This window comes from Enhydra lutris, unplaced genomic scaffold, assembly GCF_002288905.1.
Source record: "Enhydra lutris kenyoni isolate GAN:26980312 unplaced genomic scaffold, ASM228890v2 scaffoldscaffold9, whole genome shotgun sequence".
NCBI lineage: Eukaryota > Metazoa > Chordata > Mammalia > Carnivora > Mustelidae > Enhydra > Enhydra lutris.
Genome location: NW_019154093.1, coordinates 82339841 through 82363461, shown reverse-complemented (window position 1 = coordinate 82363461; position 23621 = coordinate 82339841). Strand labels below are relative to the sequence as shown.

Sequence of the window (23621 nt, the reverse complement as noted above, 5' to 3'; positions counted from 1 at the left end):
AAGAAATTCCAAGTGAGGCACTTGGGATGGAGAAGTGCAGATCCTCTCCTTCCCAGACCATGATGATAGCTAGCATTCCTAATTGTTACATGTTTACATGCTAAATCCTGGAGACCAGGAAACAGTGCCCTCATACCAAAACTGCATTTCAATCGCAAAATGTGGATACTTAGTTACTTTGTTATTGGGGAATACTTGACTGATACTTACTTGAGAAAGATCAAGAATTACTAGAGCGGACTAGACTAAGGAAAGCTTTATGAAATAATAGTATCTGACCATCCTGGACCTGCAAAAATTTCCCAGGCACACAGGGAGAAAAGTACGGCTAACCCTCATAGTTGGGCAGGATGAAAATCAGACAGACATTGGACGCATCGGAAGGCAGGCCATCAGGACCGTAGTCTGAGAATTCACAGCTGTGTCTCAGAGTTGCTGCATGTGATGGTTGACCGTGTCCTTCCACAGTCCTGACATCTTCTAGAACTATGGCATATGTAAATTAAAATCAAATGGATATTTAATTTCATTTTTAGAATATTTAGGAGTATTTTGCAATTCCTCTGGAGAACTGCAGGCTCCTTGGGCTAGCTGACCCCTGCCAGAAAAGGCAACTGGTGTTGACTGCTTCTGAGAAGTCAGGAATGGTATGAAATGGTACCAGGATGTGTCACTGTCACTTGTTTGGTTTGCATTAAAAAAAAAAAAAAAATCGATCAACAGTTGACTTCCTTAAGTAGGTACCTGAACAGTGTTACTGGGCCAAGATTTCTGGAAACTGTATCACCAATTAAGTGAAAGCAGGGCCCAAGTCCTTCCGTCACCAACCTTTAGCAATTCCAGACGTGGAAAGCCATCTGTACCCTGGCTAGGCCCAGGACAGCTGAATGCTGTAGGCAACAAGTCACTGCTCCTACTTACCATTCCTGAGTCCCATCCAGTGATGTCCACTGATGTGCACTGAGTCAGCTAGTGACTGAGCACAGGGCAGATTCTGCTGCAGCTGTGGAAAGCAAACCTAACATCTGCAACCCACTTCAGAGTTTTCAAAGCATTTTCCCCTCATCTCTCCTGTGCTCTTTCTCCTATACAACCACAAGGAAGAGGGCAACTCAAATATGGTTTTTGTTACGTACTCAACTTGCATCCCTGCTCAGCCTGTCAAATCAGGCTGAAACATCATTGGTGAATATTTATTTGAGAATTGCCAGAACATTTTTTTTTTTTTTTTTGCTTCGCAATCATTAAATTGGAAAACCATTTTCCAGCCTTCCTGAATGAGAGTGTGGCTTCAGATGTTTCAAAATTTGCCCAAACTAGTGCCTACATCGTATCCTATTCAGTTCAATGAAGTGATTATTAAGTACTCTGTGTGCTGAGGGTGTCCCACTTATCACTTGTCACTTGTCACCCCTATTGAGTTCTAAGTGTGTGTAGTTCAGGAATTTTCTTTTATGTTCAATGTCTCAAGCAAGACCAGTTGCTGCTCTAGAAGGATCTGAGGGGTCCATGGAGCACAGTCAGGAGATGGGATAGGCTGTGAAAGACCCTGTAATACATGGGAGCACAGCGTGCCAACCAAGGGAGCAACAGGAGAGGTGCTAACCCCATCTTGGGAGAAGAATATATCTTGTGTGGCTTGAAAATAGATAGCCATCACATCTTCACAGTATGTTAAGGAGAAGCATACTGTTTGAATTATAGAAAGTGGTGTGAAAGCATCCTGTCTGGGGAAGGCAGATGAAAGCATGCATATTCATCCCTTGGCTTTGTCTGTGTTCATCATAAGCCCGTCCCTTATCTCATCATGGCCTTGACTCCTCGTGAGCTGCACAGGATATTGGCTCTAAATAGATTCCTGGGAAAGGTCTGAAAATGCTGTGTCATGCCAGGGCGTGGGACACAGTGAGTGAAGGGACCAGGGGTGGACACCAGGACTGGGGGAAAGGGCATTGACAAAATGGCTGGCTCTGTTTAACAAAATAGGCACGGCCGGACACAGACAAGGCCACAGGGCCCAAACCTTGGTAACAACTGGACCATTAGTTATGGGATGTTAGTTTTGGGATTCTCTACTTGCTCTCCCCTACGCACCCCCCACCCCCCACCGATGCTGTCCTCCAGGCAAGGTTAGATGCCCCCTCTGGGGCTCCATCAAAGCCCTGACTTCCCCCTGCTGGCACTTGCTTTCTATAGGGCAATCCTCTGTTCACTTGTCACCCCTCTTGAGCTCTGTGTGTCGTTCAGGAATTTTCATTTATGTCTGGTGTCTACCATAATGCTTGGTTCAGAGTAACACTCAGAAAATATTTGTTTCTATTTTTAAAATTAAAAAAATACTGGAAATCCTCAAATTAAAGTAAAACATATACACACACTTAGTCCCACTTCTTTTAAAACAAATTACATAGAGATATAATGTATCTCTATGTTTATGTTCCCCATTCATATCCTTCCTTTTTCCTTTGCTAAAAAGGGATATATCAATATTTGCAGTCAATAATGGTTAAGTGAATTAATAAATCAATAAACAAACAAGTCTAATCAAGTTGAAGAAGCCAAGGGAAAGGATGTCAGAAGTCAACTCAACAATCAGAAGGATCATCTCCCCAATCTCAAGATCTTAAGTTCATCACATCTGCACAGTGCCTTCTGCCATGGTTCTGGGGAGTGGGATGTAGGCATCTCTGGAGCCCATGATTCTGTCTACCATGGAGCCCACGGGGCAGAGAGAGAGAGAAGATCAAGTACTCACGAGTCTGGACTCTCCTTCTGGAGTGCAGTTTGACCTCGCTCACTTTCCTTCTTTGGATCTTAACTTCCTTATCTGTAAACTGGGGAAACTCACTCAACAAATACGTTACTAACCATCCACCATTCTAAGATTTAGAGATACAGAATAAAACAGACAAAATTCTCTGCTGTTGTGATGGTTACATTCTAGAGGAGGAACAAATAAATTAAGTAGAAGATGTCAGATGGTAACAAGGGTTGAGGACTGGGACCCGTATGTCGCAGGCAGAGTAAGGTAAGAGGGAGGCAATGGGGGAAGAGGCCAGAAAGGGAGGCTGTGTTGGAGAATGCAGACCATTTGGGCCTTACAGGCCTTGGTAAGGACTTGGGATTTTTTCCAAATGACATGTAAAGCCACTGGAGGGTTTTGAGGAGAGTGGGTGACCATAATCTGACATACATTTTAATGGGTTGTTCCAGCTGCTAATTAGGAGTAGACCGAAGGGTTTAAAGGAGGAAGCAGGCAGAGAGGTGTTCATAGCTTATTCTCTTCAACTTCCCCTGTCAGGATGCCTCATTCAGGCGCACAGCCATGCTTCCTTTGCAGCTACCCCTCCTAAGGGCACCCTGGTCCTCTTTCCAATTCAAAATTCCATTCAGTCCCTCCTTCAGGAACCGCTCAGTTCTCACCTCAGAGCTGTAAGGGCACTCAGGGAATTTGTTTTCCTTTGCTGCATCTCCAGATGAGGGAACAGGGGCCCAGGACTTTCAAAAGCCTGGCCAAGTCCATACAAAGAGCAAGGGGAAGAGCCAGGACTGCCCCTGAATCGGAGTCAAACAAAATGAAAAAGTCTTTATACAAAGACGTTTTTCCTGAAATGCTTTTGTTGCTTATCGTTTCCCTCATTAAACTGGGATTTTGAAGAGTGCAGAGATCATCTTTCTTAGCATTGTATACTTGGCACCTAGCGTGGGGCCTGGTACAGGAAAGACCCCCAAAAGTATTTGCTTATGTGGACATAAAAGAATGTCAAGCCCTCAAGAGTCTGTGTTTATATGTTGTAAGCATTGTTTCTCCCCACCCCACTGCAGCCCACTGCCTCACAGCGTTAAATGTCAGACAACTGGAAAGATCTAAGAATCTATGAGAGCTAAGCACAGTGTTCTAGGAAATGAGGCCTTATTATTCTGACAAAAGGTGTGGAGTGGGATCTTCCTAACACAGTAAAGGTTGGTGTAGAGACCCTTTCTTTTTCCTTCCTTCCTTGATCCCTAAGCAATTCTAGGATGAGAAGAATAAGGAGAAAACAGTCCTACTGCATGTGAACTTCTGTGCCCTCGGCATGGACGTCTTGCTCTTACTGAGGGGGAAACTGACAGTGACAAGGTAATTGCTAAGTGTAACCAGGGTTGGTGTAGGAGCTGTGCAACTTGTTGACTGGTAGACAGGCCCTAAGAAGTGCATCCCTGTTCTGTTAGTGACCCTGTGGACTCACACTGAGTCACCTAGTTGCTCATGTTTTCTTTTCTTTTTTTTTTTTTTTTTAAGATTTTATTTATTTATTTGACAGACAGAGACCACAAGTAGGCAGAGAGGCAGGCAGAGAGAGAGGAAGGGAAGCAGGCTGAGCAGAGAGCCTGACGCGGGGCTCCATCCCAGGACCCTGGGATCATGAAGTGAGCCGAAGGCAGAGGCTTTAACCCACTGAGCCACCCAGGCACCCGCTCATGTTTTCTTTAAATGGGAGACTTGAGTTCCCACTACCACGTGTATTCTCTAGAACGGCATCTGCCCTGTTGTATTTTAACAAGTTGACAAATCTTCCCTGCAGTACTCAGCTTCCCCAAGGTGGGATCTTCATCTTTCTCCTCTGTGGATCCCAGTACTTTAGATAGTTTCAGGTTAATAGTAGGTGGTGGATGAAGTATGGGAAAGAAGAAGGAAGGGTGGGAGGAAGGAAAGAATGCCAGCTTTCCAGGTCCTTCTGTCTCTTAAGTTTTCAGAGTGGGAACTAGGAAACCCTAGCCAAGAAAAGAAGGTGATACAGGTGGTAACTGTAAGAAGTATTGTATGTGGTGCCTATGGTAACACAAGATCACCTTTTTGGTCCTTTAGTTTTACGGGCTTGCAGTAAGCAAGCGGTGAATGAGTAAATAGTGTGAACAGAGTAATGGCGCCTTTGACCGGGTGAACTTCAGAGTAACTGGTTCCCCCTCTCCCCCAGCTCTTGCTCCACCTCCAGGCTCTCTCCCCGGGCACTAGCTGCCAACCTACCCCCCACCCCAGAGATGCACGTCATATTAGAAGACCCGTTATTTCACCTTTCCTTTGAATTTACTCTCAAAATGATTTCCTAACAACATGCTCTTCAAGTTAGTCACATTTTGGCTCAATTCATCCAACAGGTTATCCAAGACAGTTTCTAGGTCTTCCACACATGAACAGTGCAGGATAATAATTAATAGTTATAATAATTAGTGGTAGTGGCATGATTAATTTTAATAACATAATAATTAATAGATAAGAAATCATGAGGTCCCAGCTGGGTCATCTGTCAAAACGGGAGCATATTTCATTCTATCAGCCAAAGTACCAGGAGATCCTTGGTTAAAAATGAGATCCCTGTGTTAGCATAAGCTTATTGGGTTAAGGGCTGGAAGAAACCTTGAGAATTAGCTGGTTCAACCACTCACAATTTTTTTTTCCAGGTAAAAAGCAGCCTGAGAGGTTAAGGACTTTCCAATATCACCTTGCTTGTTTTAGCAGGGTCAGACCCGGGTATAAAATCCAGTGTTCTTTTCAGTACACCCATTGCCTACTGGAACACAATTTCTTCTCTCTTGTTTCCCAATGCTTTAACCCTCCTGATGGAAGTTCATGAACTTAGATGCAGAACTGATACGGACAGATCCTTGAGAAGAGATGCTGGCAAAGAGAGCCTGATGATAAATAGTGAGATGATGCAAGCACGAGGGCTGAATCCAGAAATAAATCATATCTTCACATAGTGTTTACAGAAATTGCATTTTGAATAATTTCCATAGAAATTATTTTACCCACCACAGGAATGTTTCTCCCCCCCACAGGGATTTGACCGAACAGAAAGAGAAGCAGAATGGAGGAAAAGCAGTAATTTAGATTTATATATAAAACATTAGTGGGAACCTAAGTAATCACCCTCAACTAATCAGAATATTTTATGCATTCTGCTTTTTAGTGGAAAGAGCAAACCACAAGAAAGCAGACATATATCGGAGATTTTTAAAATGCTTCCAGGGCTTATTCTAGGCTTTAAATCCACCCCCCACCAATTCCCTGCATTATCTTTAAAATATCCCACTGCACACCTCCTTCTTCTTCCTCACATGTGTTCATTTGTCCGTTTAATCAATCTGCCAATATTTACGAGGCCCCCTCTGACATCCCAAGTAGTCTGATAGGTCAGAGATGAAAACATAGCCTTGCCTTCAAATGCAATGTCTGGTTATAAAGTTATCCTAATAAGATCTAGTTTTTTCAGAGTTGTATTTCTCGTTCTGTAGGTGGATAGTTTCCATTTGGCCTTCTAGATCCACCGTTACCATTTTTCAGCCTATTCTGGGCTTCTGGGAGATGGGGGATAGGGTAAAAGGACTAACTTTTATGGACCAGATAAATCATGTTTCTTTGACCCAAGTTCAGCAAATGGAAGGAACCAAAAGATAAGATCAGAGAATGAGAAGAGAGGGAGGCAGGGCTATCACCCCTATGCCATCACCCCCATCATCTCATTCCCCACACCTGCCAGGCTATGAGTGGCTATTGGCTACCTTCCTCTCCTAAGATCACAGCACCTGCTAGATAACCCTCTTTGAGAACTCTTGGGTTAGCAGCTCTTCAGTCATATAAATCACTGTGAATGTCAATTACAAAATAATGAATACATTTCTGAGAAATAACAAAAGCAATACGATTGGGAACTATGTGAACTGCCACCTAAGACAGCTAGAAAAAATGAAAATGGGTCAGGATACCCTTTCTTGTTTTACCCTTTGAAAAGCTATGTGGAGGGGGCACCTGGGTGGCTCAGTCAGTTAAGCATCCAACTCATGATTCTGGTTCAGGTCATGATCTGAGTTGTGAGATCGAGCCCCATGTTGGGCTCCACACTGAGCGTGGAGCCTGCTTATGATTCCCCCTCTCCTGCTGCCCCTCCCTACACTCGCACATGCATGCTCTCTCAAAAAAAAAAAAAAAAAAAAAGATATGTGGAAAGTCATCTCATGGCCACAGTTAACTGAGAAAAGTTTAGTATTCCCTGTTTTTCATAAATCTAACCCGGCTGTGACAGGATGACAAGTAGGGCCCATTTTATCTGGTGGAGAGTAGCTGTATTTATAGTATTTATAGATCTGATTCTGTTCTTTCTTTACTCATTTGCTTTTTTAGATTCTACATGAGTGAAATCATACGGTATTTGTCTTTCTCAGTCTGACTTATTTCACTTAGCATAATACCTTCTTAGTTCCATCCATGCTGTCTCAAATGGCATGATCTCATCCTTTTCATGGCTGCACAATATTCCATGTGTGTGTGAGAGATCTTCCTTAATCACTCGTCTACCAGGTGACACGTTGCTTCCATAGCTTGACTATTATAAATAATACTATAATAAACATAGGGGTACAGAAGATCTTTTCAAATTAGTGTTTTCATTTTCTTTGTAACCCTCCTATTTTTACTCACTTTACAAGTATGAAAAAAGAGTCACATGAAGGTTAAATGGTTCACTGAGATCAGTAATGGGGTCAGCATACAAATTTTCTCCGAGTTCATGCTCACTTCTACTTATTAAGGACAAAAAGTAAAGAAAATCTCAGTTGATTGCAACTGTCAGTGGATTTTAGAAAAGTCTAACTTTTCCAGATCTAACTGGTTAAGGTGGGATTTGACTGAGGCAGTGAGGTTTAACACTCTCCCTGTTTCAGGGAGATCAAGATTATCTTTTCATGTTGTTGTTTTTTTTTTAAAGATTTTATTTACTTATTTGACAGAGAGAGATCACAAGTAGGTAGAGAGGCAGGCAGAGAGAGAGAGGAGGAAGCAGGCTCCCCACTGAGCAGAGAGCCCAATGTGGGGCTCCATCCCAGGACCCTGAGATCATGACCCGAGCCAAAGGCAGCAGCTTAATCCACTGAGCCACCCAGGCACACCTTTCATGTTGTTTTTTAAGAAAGATCACGATCTAAGCATGGTGTCTCACTTTCAGTCATTCCTAGCATCACACCACAGAGATAGAATATGGAAAAGGATCTAATAGAGTTTGATTACTAGACAAAATAGAAAGGAGCCTATTTAAAAAACACTCAAAGAAACTTTGTTGAGACCTAGTTCTTTTTGTGTAAAACATAGAAGTGGGAAGCCTATTCACCCATTATGAAGTAGCTGGGAGCAAAGGGTGATTTTAAAATAGAATGAGTGTTCAGGTAACATATAAGTTTTGTCTTCAGGGCCGTACCTTCTGGAACAGATACGTCATGCAAAGAGAGAGAACAAAGTAAAATGCTCTTCCAAAACTTTAATTCGCTGATTTCTAAGCTCCCTTTCTTCCATGGAACATGTATCCTAAGACTGAGGGTGAACAATGGGAATAGAAAATACTGAAAGTAGTCTCCTACATTTCTAGAAAATTGTTTTCCCCATTCTGGATCCATACTTACAGGAGCAATTCTCTGTCTTCTTTGAAGAGCTGTACTCTGATGTGGAAGTTTGAAAAAGGTATATAGAGAAAAGATTAAGTATGAACAAAAGTTCCAGGGCCTGCACCATCCCCATATAATCAGTCCTCTTCCTGGTATCCCACGCTAAGGACTATACCAGTAATGGAGTCATTTCTCTGAAGATCAGTGCATGCAAATTATCCACTTATGTCTGCTCTCTCCACCCTTGTCACCTTCTCCCACTCCCAGTTGTGAAATAGGAAAGATGGTTCTTAAGGTAAAAAAAAGTTGAATCTGGAAGAAACTATGCCTTGGCTCTTAATTTTAAGGGAAATGTGCTCTGAGAAAAATTCTATTTTGCTACCCACATCACATAGCCACTCCCTTAATTTTGCTAGATGGCATCTTCCAGAAAAGTGATAGTAAAGTCTCCCTTAAGCCTCCTAAGCCATTCTCCCAAAGACCAGATAGGCCTCCGCTTATTATCCTCACACAAAGAAGATGGTATAATATGCACTTCCCTGCAGACTGCTAGGGAAAGACAGCATCTTTTAATATTAGAGGTCAGAGATGAGTACATCAACCCTTTAAAAATCATTTAGTTGCCTTGACTTGGACGCGTGACACAAATACGTGTCTTCAGGTGAAACCTTGCCTTTGGATCAGTGCTAGCCTTAACTACTTCACTTTATACTGGTATCACTTAATGTAGAGACCTTGTCTGGAGATTGTGGTTCTTTCTATCCTACTCTTATTCATTGTGTGATTTTTGTCAAGGTACTTAGTATCTTTGGATTACTTTCATCGCTATGAAACGAGGGACAGAACTAGAATTAAGCCAAAGGTGGGGGGGGGGAGGCAATCACCCAGTCATTATTAGTTTCCTGCATACTTCGGTGACACTCAGAAGTGATCTCACAGAAAGGTGGACTCTGTCTCACTTTGACTTAGGTCCTTAGAATCTGAGTCCAGCATAAGATGGCATGGCCCTATCCCAACTTATGAAGAGCAAGGTTTACCTCCACTATGGAAACTCCTCCTCCATATTTGAAAAACATATTTAATATAAAGGAAAGGTCAGAGGTGAATGGGTTGTGCTTTAAGTAAGTTTTGAACATAGATGCCATCTAGTCTTTGCAGTCTGCAAAATTCTTCCTTAAGTGAATAAATATGTAGGGCAACTCTCCATTACCTTGATCAGCATCTAACACCAACCTGACACTTAGAATTAAATTAGAGAAACAAAATTAGATACTTTGAGACTGGAGGGTGATTACACTGCTAGAGCTAAGAGTGGATTTAAACTCTTTCCTTATCCCATTTAAATCTAACTAGATATAAACTCTCCATTACCGAGGAATAAAGGTGTGTCTGCAGAGGTGGAGGTTCCCCTTGATGTTCTTGGACAAGGAAACCTAATCCTTTCTTCTGACACACATGGTTGCAATAGAAAGCGTTCCCCAACTGCCAGTCTGGTTTTAATCTATTGTTTCAAGCAAGACGAGATTTGCAGGGACTGTTAAGGAAAGAGCAGAATTACCAGAACTTATTATAAAATAAAAATGTTGATGAGAAATCAAATTTTAAACAAGTTTTCAAAGTTGTAGGCACAAACATCTGTAGACATACAGTGTATGCCAAAAGTATAGGACTATACAAGTTTTTAATTGTATCTAAAGTCTGCTTTGAGTACAACATTTATATATCATTTTACTAAAGTTCGTTGGCTTACCAATGAACCAAAATAATAGCAGTGGTGAAATAGTGCCAGTAAATACAGTGATGCTTCATTTAAAAACACTGTTGGACAATAAACTATTCCACAAGTGAACTTCTCATGTAACCGAACGATTCCTGCATTATGCAAGCTTGTAAAATGTTAATCACTTTGTAGGCAAACATTTCAAAAGCGTATTATACAATTTTTCATTAAAAGATACACTGAATAATAATTTTCCTGAAGATTCAGGATTAACTTTGATCAGCATCTAATACCAACCTGACACTTAGAATTAAATTGGAGAAACAAAATTAGATACTTTGAGACTCACTAAAATTTAAAATTCTCATTAAAATATGTTGACTGTAGTGCACTTCTTAGAGGAGCAGAAAATGGTGACCTTACACAATGTTGAGCTTTTTCATGCTACTTTCCCAATGCCAGAAGGTTTCAGAATGCCGTTTTAAGAGTACAAAAGCAGACGAAACTAGCTTTGCTTTAAAGTAAAACTAGTGTCTTTTCTGCTATCAGCTTTCCCTCCCGGCCATTAAAAACATACCAACCTCTGAAAATTAGTTACATACTTTGTCGAAGTAAAATTTAGATTTAAAATATGTGCCTGCTCTGTGCAAAGTATTATACTAGGTGCCGGGAGAAATATAAAAAATACAAAACATAGTCCTTGTTCAAGGAGCAACCTGGCTGGCTGAGTGACACTCAAGACTCATCAAGTCACTACTGTGATGGCAAACAATTTATTACTCTAAGCTTAGTTTATTTATTACTCTAAGTTTCAGGTACTTAAAAAAATAGAGATTGAAGTTGTTCCACTTGTGTTCAGATATACCCTCTTCAATGGGAGTATGCCTTGGAAGTATCTTCCATGGAAATATCAGTCACGTGAGTCTTTGTAAATAAAAGACTGAAATTACTGCTCGAGGAAATAAAGTGGGCAGGCCTGTGACAGCTTTCTGCTGTAACCCTCCTTTTATTGCTAGGTTTTACCTTCTAATCTAGATGGCTGAACTTGTCAGAAGTCTAACCTTACTAATTCCTAGGGTCATTTAATTTAATTAATAACATATCTGTAAGAAACGGTATTTTAATGCTTAGGCATTTATAAAACTGAATGTTTACAAGGGATACTGTGCATCTTTATAATAATCAATCATCACTTTCACTGGCAAGCCTTTTAGCTCAGTTTCAGTAACGACCACATTTTTGGGGTTTTAAATATCTTTTGACTACTTACTTCTTCTAATTTCCATCATCTGAGCACTTCTATTCCACAGATTCTACCTGGTGGTCTCAAAGAGTTCCATACTTTTAAGTAACATCCATTTTATAGTTTGGCTCTCTCTCCTGGCCTCCTGACCTATTTAATAGTCATCACATTTGGAACTACGGCACACATCTCAAATTTATGAGACAAAACCAAACTCAACTGATTTGTTTAAGAATAACACTTGATTTTCTTAGGGTTTTTGTTTTTTTGTCCTTTATCATTCCAATTCCTTCCCTGCTTATTTCTACACTACACCAATTGCTCTTAAATTTCACCAGTACTCCGTACCACTCTTAAGAGATCGTAATGTATGGTTTTAATTCACAAACTTTGTCTTAACCTGTTAAGATTTCAGTTGCTTTAAGAGTATGGGCATCCTTATTCCATTTATCTTGTACTTCTCCCTGTGGAAATGTGGTAATTTTCAGTATTTGTTCAATAGATAAATATAAGAAAACACATAAAGGAATTCTGACTAATCTCTTCTTGTTATATGTTTATTGATAGGTTCTCTTCCTTCTGGGAGCTTTTTGAGGGCATGAGCAGAGGCAGGAATACAGTATGGATTCTTCTCATAGTTTAACCCAAAATGCAAACAATTTCTTCCATCAGGTATCACCTTCTGAAGCCCTCCCTGGACCAGGCTTAAGCGCCACAATTTTAACTATCCCTCTTCCCCAGTCTTGGGGTTTGCTTCTATAACACTTGAAACAGTGCGTCGTTTATTTGCCTGTTACGCACTAGGCCATATAAGATAGGTGTTTTGCACCTTCAGTAGCCAGCAGATGGTAGGGTTTAACAAAGGTTTGTAGACTGAATGCATCAATGAGGCCACATAAGTCTCACAGGACCACTTAATGCACTAGAGGTGCATTAGAACCGGACTGGGTAGGCCACATTCGTAGACACATTTCTTCTTTTTTTTTTTTTTTTTTCGTAGAGACACTTTTTAAAAGCGGCCTCTGCATGGCTAGAAGCACAAAGGCAATTTATTTGACTTTCAATCTGAAACGCTGCTACTAAAATCCCCGAAAGACATTCTCCCACCAGGCAGCCTGCACAAAGACCAGGTCTCCAGGGCAAACACTAAAAAGCCAAGCCCCACCCCGTTCCTATCCCCACCTGCTGGGCAAAGACCGGACTCCAGCACGCCGCTGCACAGAGGTACGCCCGGAAGACAGGGGCGCTTACGCAGCAAGCCAAACAGCTGCAACTCTGGGACAGGCTCTCTGGGCAGACGTCACTCAAGTCACTACGGCTCCTCCCCTCTCAAGATGGCGATGCGCTCAATGTGGAAGGCGCGTGGGTGCTGGAGCTGCATCCGGGCACTTCATAAAGGACCCGAAGCTGCTCAGACTCCCCAGGTAACCATAGCTGGCCTTTCTCCCGCCAGCTTCCCATTCAGCTAGGTCCTTCTTGTTTCCCCTCCCTTCACTGGTTTCTCTCCCCGCGTTTCCTCTGGAGAATACCGAGCCGCTTTTCTCCTAAGGTCCACTCTCCTAAGACTGCCTTCCTACTTGGAACGCGGCGACGTCGCAGGGATGCGCGATGACGTCACCCGCCGTGGAGGGGAGGAGCGCGCGTCCGCTTGCCCACTTGGCCTATGCCTCTTTCCCGGTCCCGCTGTTGCGGGGCAACGCGGGAAGCCTAGTCCTCTGTGAAGTTCTCAGACCCGAGGGCAGGTCTTTCCCCAGCTGCCCGCCTTCTCACGGTCCCATTACTATTTCACCCTTCTTACTGAGGGGCCAGCGGAGAAATTAGAGGAGGTCTTGTTAGGAATTGGGCGATTTAAGTCGGAGCGGCCACTTGACATCTTCGTTCTGGCAGGGCGGCATATCAGTGTCACGTGTCCATGCGTCTTCCCCTCGGGTTCCTCATTCCCCAAGGCAGACCTGCATGGAGCAGGCTCTGTAATGGAATTATTAGTTGCCAAAGTTTCGTTACCCTGTCGTGCTGAAAGCATGAACACCCGCTTCAACCCACCCCGTCAGTATTTCCAATTTTACCCTCATGGGGGAGGAGGAGCTATATATACACACACACACACACATATATATATATATATATATATATATATATATAGCACCTTTCACTCATTCAGATACTTCCTCATTCATTCAGACATTTGCTAAATGTCTTACAAGTACGATCTTGGTGGTAGGCACTTTGTTGTACATCTCTTGGGACATATCTTCAGGGACCTACGAAGAAAATTGAGATTCAGTGGTTATCAGATGATTTCTTGGCATCCTCGCATATTCGTGGTCAAAATGCATAGGTGTGTGGATTTTGTGTGGGAACTGGTGTATTGGAAAAGAGTACTAGACTTGAAATTAGGAAATCGAAGTTCAAGAGATTTGTCTGCCACTCGCTAGGAGTTGTGGCAGGACAAGTCAATCTCCCCGGATTTATTTTCTTTAATAAAATGGGTGGAGGAAGGGTGGGACTGATTGACCCATTAATGTTCCTTCAAGCTTTGGAAAATCTGTGGCTCCATGATTATGAAGCCAAAGGAAGGCAACGTGATGAATTATGAAAACCAAGATTTGAGTTTAACTTGTTTTTCCAGTCATCTCATAAATTACTTAATGTTCTGTAGTTAAGTTTTCCTCGTTGAGATGGGCCTCACCAGATTCGTTTAAGGATAAAGGAAATACCAGAGAGCTCTTTGTCAACGAAACAGCTACTTAAGTGTTATTTTACATTTTAGGCAGCACTGTTAGGTAAGAATTGATTCAAAATTAGATAAATCCATTCAGTACTCCTCTCTTTGAAGTTTGAGGGTTTGATTCTGCAGAACCAGAATTGGTTGATTACTATTTTATAGCTAACTAATAGCATATTAAAACCTGTGGTACCAAAGTAACTAAACCTTAGATCCAAACTTCCTCTTTCCAAACCGAAGAGGTGAGGATGTCATGAGAAATAGAAAATCAGAGAGAAAAGGAAAATAAGCTAGAGCCCACTAATGATTACCTAGGGAGTTTTAGGGCACTAAGTTATTATAAATGATAAGAGAAAAGTTCTTAAACCTCTGGTATTGTTTCAGTGGAATTAATGAATATGGTTATCTTAAGGTTAATCAACTACTAGTCTAGATAGTTTCAAAATGCAGAATTTCCAGAACAGATCAGTGTTTCCAAACCTTTAATTTATCTTTGAGTAGACTAGGAATTAATTGTAAGCAAGAGCATTTCTTTTTTAAAGTATAAGTCTACATGTGATTTTCAGTCATTAACTATGATGGTTTGAAAAGCTAATGTAGTCTTTTGAAAAACCAACTGAGAAAAGATACAAAATTGTTTTCAGAGTGTAATTATAATATTGTTTGTAAATAAATATTTATTAAATATATGCACACACAAAAAAGACTGGAAGGAAACAACCAGTCTTAACTTTTTTGTTTTGCTTTGGTCTTCCTAAATAGTGGATTAAAAGTCACTTAAATTTTCTTTAGGCTTTCTATATTTTCCACATGTTCAAAATTGAAGATATATCACTTTTAGACTCAGAATAAAGTGTTAAAGCGTAAATCTCCATATAAATGCATAGTCATTAATATCATCTGTGATATTTTAGATCTCTAAAAACCTAAATAGATACTTGTCCCACAGTGCTATTATTAAAATGGCCTTAGGAAAGGAATAGAAATTTATGGCCACTTTTCCTGTATGTATCTTCTTTTTCTCTTGAAAAGCTTCCTTTGAAGTCAAAGCGATTTTTGTGAACAGATGCAGAAATATGTGAAGGAAGAATTAGATTCTTAAACCAGATGTATTGGACATTTTTACGATATCTCATAACCTTTGTAGAAAACAAAAATTATTTTGCAAGAGAATAGTCTAATAGAAAATAAATTTTTATCATATGGATGATTCTATCAGAAACTAAGAAATAGCCAAGTTGCTGGTTACTAGTTTGGTTACCTAGTCACTCCCTGAGGTAAGAGGCCAAAGTGAGTGAGCCAAGGCAGTGCTGTGTTGGAAACTATGACTGATAAAGCATTTTGATTCCTAGGTTGTTTTAACGTTTTCTTTAAAAAACAAAATCTTGAGTAATAAGGTTGGCTTTGAGGACCTTTAGTTACCTCAAAGGCAGGCTTTTGCCCCTGAAGGCTAGAGATAGACTCAAGTTTCAAATAAAAAATAGAGAGAATCCGGGAATAACAGTGTTTCAAGCCATACTCATTGTGAGTTGTCTACAATTTATGTGAAAGCTGTTTATTTTGCCAGGTGTGACCTCACAAAAAACTGTTGACGTTTGACAAGATGAGAGTAGTCGCAGAGTCAGAGGAATGAAGATTTGACATGCTACTTTTTTTTTTTTTTTTAAAGATTTTGTTTATTTATTCGTCAGAGAGAGAGAGAGAGAGAGAGCAAGCACAGGCAGACAGAGTGGCAGGCAGAGGCAGAGGGAGAAGCAGGCTCCCTGACAAGCAAGGAGCCGGACGCGGGACTCAATCCCAGAACGCTGGGATCATGACCTGAGCCGAAGGCAGCTGCTTAACCAACCGAGCCACCCAGGCGTCCCAGACAAGCTCCTTTTAAATAGTGATGGCATTAGGTAAATTTAAGCCTGTCATCGTTGGCCAAACACAGAATCCACACTTCTTGAAGCCCTAACTTATGGTGATGTTGTACCAAGAGTGAAATATTGATGGATAGTAGACTTTTGCAAGAATATCTGTAGTCATTCAGTGTAAATGTCCACATTTTGCTGCAGTTGAACAACAAGCCTCACTCTTAGCTGTCCTAAGCAGGGTGTGGCCAGTATTAACAGACCATTCCCAATGTTAATGGCTACCAAGTTTAGCCATTAGATGAAGCAATCATGCCTGCAAAAAAGAGAAAAAGAAAAAAAAGGCAATGTATTAAATTATTGTTCTTGTATTCAGTTCTCATGACTAGGCTTTTCAAACAATTCCTCCTTTTTAAACTTTTTTTCTTTTAAAATGATTTCAGATTTACCAAGTTGCAAAATTAGCAAAATTTACCTCCTTCACCAAGCTTCCTTTTACATAATCATAATACAATGATCAAAGCCAAGAAATAAGTTTGGTACAATACTAGCTAAAGACACATTTCAAATTTCACCAGTTTTTCCACTAGTCTCTTACAGGTCCTGGTCTGGGATCAAATCCAGGATCCCATGTTGCATTTAGCTGGCATGTCTCCTCCAATTTATGGCACTTCCTCACTCTTTCATGACCTTGGCACTTTTGAAGAAGATTGGTTAATTCTTTACTAGTTTGATGTTTTCTCATGATTAGGTTATGGATTTTTGGCAAGAATACCACCAAAAAGAAACTGTTCATAACAAGGCTTTAAGGCAGGTATTAACACCTTATTTTAAATCATGAGGAAACTGACTTTAGTTAAGTAACTTGACTAAAATCACAACGCTGATTAATTGTGGAATTAGGATGGTAAAATTTACTATTGGGATTTCCTTCCCTGTTTTGCAATTAATATTTGTTGGTAGGTTTCTTTGATCTTAATGACATTAAAATGGGGTAGCTTTCCCAGTGCCTTTTCCTTTAGCTTGTCTCTGCTCTGTTTTGTTCATCCAGCTTGCAACAAGAGCTAATCAGCATGGATAGCTCTAAGGAGCTTCTATAGACATCATTTTGCAAGACAATAACTGAGCTGGTTTGATGGGGCTATTTCATCTCTGTGCTTTTCTTAAATGGTCTTGCATGGACCCACTCGAATGGCCCTTTTAAGCTTAATCCGCCTAGGAGTCCATTCGCTTAAAATCCTTTTTAAAGATTTTTTTTTAAAAATTTATTTATTTGAGAGAGAGACAGAGAGTGAGAGAGAGAGGGAGAGCATGAGAAGGGGGAGGGTCAGAGGGAGAAACAGACTCCCTGCAGAGCAGGACTCCAGGATCATGACTGAGCTGAAGGCAGTCGCCTAACCAACTTAGCCACCCAGGTGCCCCTTTATTTTTTAAAGATTTTTTTAAAAAAATTTATTTATTAGAGAGAGAGAGAAACCTTTTTAGATTGGTTTTCCTTGCGAACTGACTTAGCTTATTAGAAGTAATTTTTAAAAGTATATTTGAGTAGATAGTGGAAACTAACTGATGAAAACAGAGAGGAGGAATAGTAAGTAGATGCTGAGGATTTTTGGTAGTAACTATTCTTGGCATCCGCAGCCAGGAAATGCTAAAGAGAGTAAAGGCTGCTCCCTGAGATCTTTCTCAGTCTTTTGCATGGCTGCAGGTTACAGAAGAACTGTCTGCAGAGACTTACCCAAATATATATATTTAAGCCTATATCCATACAAAATCCTGTCTTTCAGAAAAGGAATGGACATGTAGCTAGCACTTTCTATGTGCTAAGTCCCTGTGCTATGTGCTTTATCTTAGGCAAATAATATTGTACCCATTTTATAGAAGAGGAAACTAAGGCTTGGAAAGATTGGATAACTTTCCTAGGTCAGAGCTAGTAAATGGCAGGACCGGGATTCAAATTCAGCCTCATCTGTGCTTTTTCCACCGGTCCAGTCGTCTTCTCTTGCCAAATAAGATTTTGTATCAATTCCTGTTAGATAAAACATAAAAGCAGAGTTTTTCTGATTTCAGGAGTAGAGGAGTAGCTAGAGCCCTGCTTCCTTGACCTCACTACCTCCACTCCCCAAACCATCTCCTCCCCCCACACATAAAGACCTGGGAAATGAGGCCACATAATCTTAAATTTCTTATGATGACATTTGAAAAATACTTCAGCTTCCTAACATATCCAAGTAAGTTTGTTGGCTGAGGACCACATATGATGGATGAATTATGTTCTAGGAGCTGCCCAGAAAATAAGTAGTTTGAGAGTATTCACTTTGATATGTGTGTATTTTATCAATAAAATGCAACGTGTATTCTATTTATTTTAAGCTGCACAGGCACTAAAGATAATAGTAGTTGATTTTTCTTCTTTCCTTCTCTTTCTCCTTCCTTCCTTCTTTCTTTCTAAACCCAGCTTACCTCTGTGTAGTATGCTGATCATTGTACACAAAGATGGTTCTCTGGATTCCCTCAGTCATTATTATAACTAACCTGGCCTCTAGCCTCCTCATAAAGAACGGTTATCCAGCTCTGCTCTTGATTCCATTCTACTGCTACCATTCAGGTTCAGGAATTTCCCTTTTAGAGACTGCAACATGAGGCCTAAGGCTTCTTTTTGAATTTCCACAGGAGCCATTTACTCATGGAGGGTGGCCACTGCTCTGCTAGTGTGAGACACTGGATGCAGAGAGATAATTTATAGGCACAGAGGTGCTACATGGACTCCAGCTTGACTTAATTTAACTCTGTCCGAGCATTTACAGTTTTCTCTATATATCATTTCTTAGCAATACCGTATCTTTTATTCCCAATAGGAGGCATAACACTTTCTCTTAACGTCCCTGCTTACTGGATGAGTCAAGATCATGTCAAGGTTTTCACACCACCCTGACATCTGAGTTCTGTTGGGCCTCTAGCCATTTATCAAAATTCATCTCCAGCTTTCTTTTTTAATGGTGCATAGTCATCCTGGCATCTATTGAACGTACTTCTGGTTGGTTAAGGAACTGCCTTTCGACTGCCCGCTTTGTCTCCTAAAAGGCAGAGTTAAGGGCACCTGGGTGGCTCAGTCATTGGGCGTCTGCCTTCAGCGCAAGTCATTATCTCCCAGTCCTGGGATCAAGCCCCACATGGAGCTCTCTGCTCAGCAGGGACCCTGCTTCTCCCTCTCCCACTCCCCCTGCTTGTGTTCCCTCTCTCTGTGTCTCTTTCTGTCAAATAAATAAATAAAATCTTAAAAAAAAAAAAATAAAAGAAAAGGCAGAGTTAAGCCACCCTGATTTCTAACCGATGCGGATTCTCACAGCTTCTGCTTCTCAATCCCTTGCCCTCTAGGCTAGGACAGCAGCCAGCGGACAGGGCTGTCAGTCTCTCCTTCGCATTCCTGCCCTGATGCTCTGGCTGAGACTCAATATAGGGCCAGGCAAGTCCACTGTGGTTAGAGTCCTGAATGAATGACTTTGGTTCTATTGCTTCTTATCCCAGGTTTTTAGGATGATAGTTGTAGATTTTTCATTAAGGGTATGTGAAAGTTAAAATAAAATAACAAATCTCACCTTGCAAAAAATTTTCAAGTGGAAACTCTTATCTTCTGTAATATCCTGTTCTAATTTAACACTTTGTAGTCTCCAAAATGCTTCACATATTCTTTTAATCTTGAGTGCAGCATACCAAGTTTCACTATTTAGTCACCTAAAGTTTTGACTCACTGATTACATTCTCATCTTCTAATTTTTTTAAACAGTTGTAATAACGATGGATCTAAATCAATATCGGTGTTCTTTAAGGTTTTGGTTAAATGGATGTTATTTTCACATTTGTACTGAAATCATTTAGCATTCTGACAAACACCATGTAAACAATAGTGACGGAAGCGGTGATACTAGCACACATTTATGTTTACCATGTACCAAGCATGGTTTTAAGCACTTGACATCAATTAGCTTATTTAATCCTCACAACCCAGGGAGGTTTGTGCTCATATGAACCCCATTTTGTCGATGAGAATAGTAAGAGGTTAAATGACTCACCCAAGGTCACATAGCTAGCAAATGTTAGAGCCAAGATACAAACCCTGGTAGCCTGATTCCAAAGTCTGTACCCTAACTGTAATAAAATGCCATTAAATTTTGAAACAGATTACCCATGGTAACATTCTGATAACTGCCTTGCAACTTTTAAATCCGTTTCATGAAAGCCACTTATATATCTTGCCATGGTGACATATACAGCAGAAATTATAAATCATCCTTTGTTGTCACTGCTCCTACACTCTTGTTTGTCTCAGTGAATTATGAAGAAGGAGCAAAGCTGTCTTGTGAATTTATCTCCATGTCTCTATTTGGCTACTGCCACTAAAATTTCTGTGTATAAAATCAGGGCTTTAAACACATGAGTCCCAAGGTACATGTAGGAAGCTCTGTTTACACACAGTCTATAGCTAAAAGGTCAACCTGTGCACAGCCCTGCAGAGGGGAGGTGGTGAGTGCTGAAGCTGATGGATGACCAAGGGACCACTATCTAGGGTCTAGTTGGGATTTATGGCAAGAGTACTTTCTTCAAAAGTAGGGGAGGTGCCAAATGGGAAGACAGGAGAGATGAAAGTAATTAGTGGTGTGGGCCATTTCTGCAAGTGATAAGTAAAAATGTTATGCTAAGGAATCCTCATTCCAAGGATCTTTTAAAGGGGTCTCTAATTCAGTGAATGAATTAAAGTGAATTGTTTCTCGTTAGTACATCAATTAGGATGCTGTTGAGGCTTTAAAATGAGCGACATTGAACAGAATTTATTTTACACGCCAAATAAAAGACTCCTCCTAACCTTTTCCTAATACTCCCCATGAACAAAGACTGCATGGGCCATTCTACTTTATAGTCGTTCAGGCCCACACTTTACTCACTATGTTACCTTAGGCCCCTTTCGGGAAGCAGGAGAATGTAATGGAAAAGGGATATGGAGCTGTTTACCCAAATCCCTGATTTGGATTCCTGTCCTCCCATGGGGAGAATGAGCTAAGCAGCCATTCCATAAATTTGCTGGAAGAGAGAAGAGGTCTCTTAAGCAGAGGCTAAGTGTGCGGCATGAGGGTGGAGTCCCAAGGGAGATGTTAAGGACCAGACTATGTGGAAGCTCTTGCCAGTTCTGGGGAGAGAGCCAGGTTGGCCCTCCATGGGATACTAGTTACCTGGCCATCTTGGTTGTGAAGGAAGATCCTTCTCTCCGGGCAGGCAACTTTGGCTTCTCCAATGGCTGGCAACTTTCCAGCCACCCCCACGCCACCAAGCTGTGAAACTCAGTAACCCAGAGAAGCAAGTGTCTAGAGAATAAGCAATCACATGAACATTATACTTGTCATTTTAAAGTTTACTGGCCCCTTCCCAAGAGGAAGTACAATAAAGCAGAAGGTATGTGACTCTTGGGATCAGTTAGGCCTGGTTGTACCAATTCTGTGATGCCATGAAAATTATCTAATCTCACTAAATTTTAGTTTTCTCGTCTGTAAGGTACTCATAATAATGCCTTATAGGAATATGTGGATTCGAGTTCCTGCCATATATATATGGCTCTTCGCAAAAGTCTTTTTGCCAGTGCATAGAACCTAGTGGGTCGTTTATGCTGGATGATGATTATTTCTTCAATAACATATAATTCTACTCAGTGAACTTTCTCTCCTCTACCCTTATCAATCTTAATAATCCTTTGATTCCCCCATCACCATACTTTCCTACCCTTCCATTCCCCATCCCCAAAAACATTCTCACCAGATTAATCCCCTTAAAGCAGCATTCTAATTATGGTTTTTCCCCTTGCTCAGCAATCTTTGGGGGCCTCTAATGAAATTTAGTCCCCTTAGAGCTCCACATTTAAGACTTTGCACAGTCTAGATCCAAAACACTTCTCTAGGCCATTGCTATCTTACATGGATCCTTTGTCTTGGTGTTCATAGAATTTCTAAGTTTGCACAGAGCTCTTCCCTTTTACTTCTTTGTTAATGCCACTGTCTCTTCATGGAAAGGCCTTTCTTCCCATTCTTATTTGTCTGTATTTCACCATTTAAAAAAAATGAAACAGAAATACACAATTCCAGACTTCAAGTTATATTACAAAACTATACCAATCAAAACAATATGGTACTGGCACAAAAATAGACACATAGATCAATGGAACAGAATAGAAAACCCAGAAATGAATCCACAACTATACGGTCAGTCTTTGACAAAGCAAGAGAGAATAATCCAAAGGAAAAAAGATAGTCTCTTCAACAAATGGTACTGGGAAAACTGGACAGCAGCATGTAAAAAAAAAAAAAAGAAAGAAAGAAAGAAAGAAAGAAACTGGACCACTTTCTTACACCATACACAAAAATACATTCAAAATGAATTAAAGAGCTAAATGTGAGACCTGAAACCATAAAAATCCTAGAGAACACAGGCAGTAACCTTTTTGACATTGACTATAGCAACTTTTTCTAGATGTGTCTCCTGAGGCAAGGGAAACAAAAGCAAAAATAAACTATTGGGGCTTCATCAAGATAAAAAGGTTCTGCACATCAAAGGAAACAGTCAACAAAAATAAAAGGCAACCTTCGAATAGAAGATATTTTGATGGCATTTCTGTTAAAGAGTTAGTATCCAAATATATAAAGAACTTATTGAACTCAACATCCCCAAAATAATCCAATTAAAAAACGGGCAGAAGACATGAATAGACATTTTTCCAAAGAATACATATGGATGGCCAACAAACACATGAAAAGATACTCAATGTCACTGATCAGCAAGGAAATACAAATCAAATCTGACACCTGTCAGAATGGTCCAAATCAACAATGCAAAAAAACAAGTGCTGGTGAGGATATAGAGAAAGGGGAACGCTCACACTGTTGGTGGGAATGCAAACTGGTGCAGCCACTCTGGAAAACAGTATGGAAGTGCCTCAAAAGGTTAAAAATAGAACTACCCTACAACCAGCAATTGCACTAGTAGGTATTTACCCAAAGAATACAAAAACAGTAATTCAGAGGGGTACATGCACCTTGATGTTTATAGTAGCATTATCTCCAGTGGCCAAATTCTGGAAATAGCCTGGGTCCACCAAATGATGAATGGATAAAGAAGAGGTGATATATGTATATGTATACACACACACACAAACATACATATATAAAACAGATATATGGAATATTACTCAACCATCAAAAAGAATGCAGTGACATGGATGGAGCTAGAGTGTAACATGCTAAGCAAAATAAGTCAGTCAGAGAAAGACAAAGATATGATTTCACTCATACGTGGAATTTAAGAAACAAAACAAATGAGCAAAGGGAAAAAGAGAGACAAAGGCAAACTAAGAAACTGACTCTTAACTATAGAGAACAAACTGATGGTTAATGGGAGTGGGGGTTGGGGGGGATTGAATAAAATAGGTGGTGGGGGGGCGCCTGGGTGGCTCAGTGGGTTAAAACCTCTGCCTTCGGCTCAGGTCATGATCCCAGGGTCCTGGGATCGAGCCCCGCATCGGGCTCTCTGCTCTGCGGGGAGCCTGCTTCCTCCTCTCTCTCTGCCTGCCTCTCTGCCTACTTGTCATCTCTATCTGTCAAATAAATAAATAAACCTTTAAAAAAA

The 23621-nt window shown here is 40.7% G+C and overlaps 1 protein-coding gene across 1 annotated transcript in view; it reads left to right on the top strand.

Moving 5' to 3' along the window:
* The first annotated feature begins 12679 nt into the window (after positions 1–12679).
* Positions 12680–23621, top strand: part of LOC111143286 (tryptophanyl tRNA synthetase 2, mitochondrial) — a 92835-nt gene continuing 81893 nt past the window's right edge. The window contains exon 1 of the mRNA XM_022496925.1: positions 12680–12802. Coding sequence (XP_022352633.1) covers positions 12713–12802 — 90 coding nt within the window. The 5' untranslated portion in view covers positions 12680–12712. The remainder of the gene's footprint in view (positions 12803–23621) is intronic.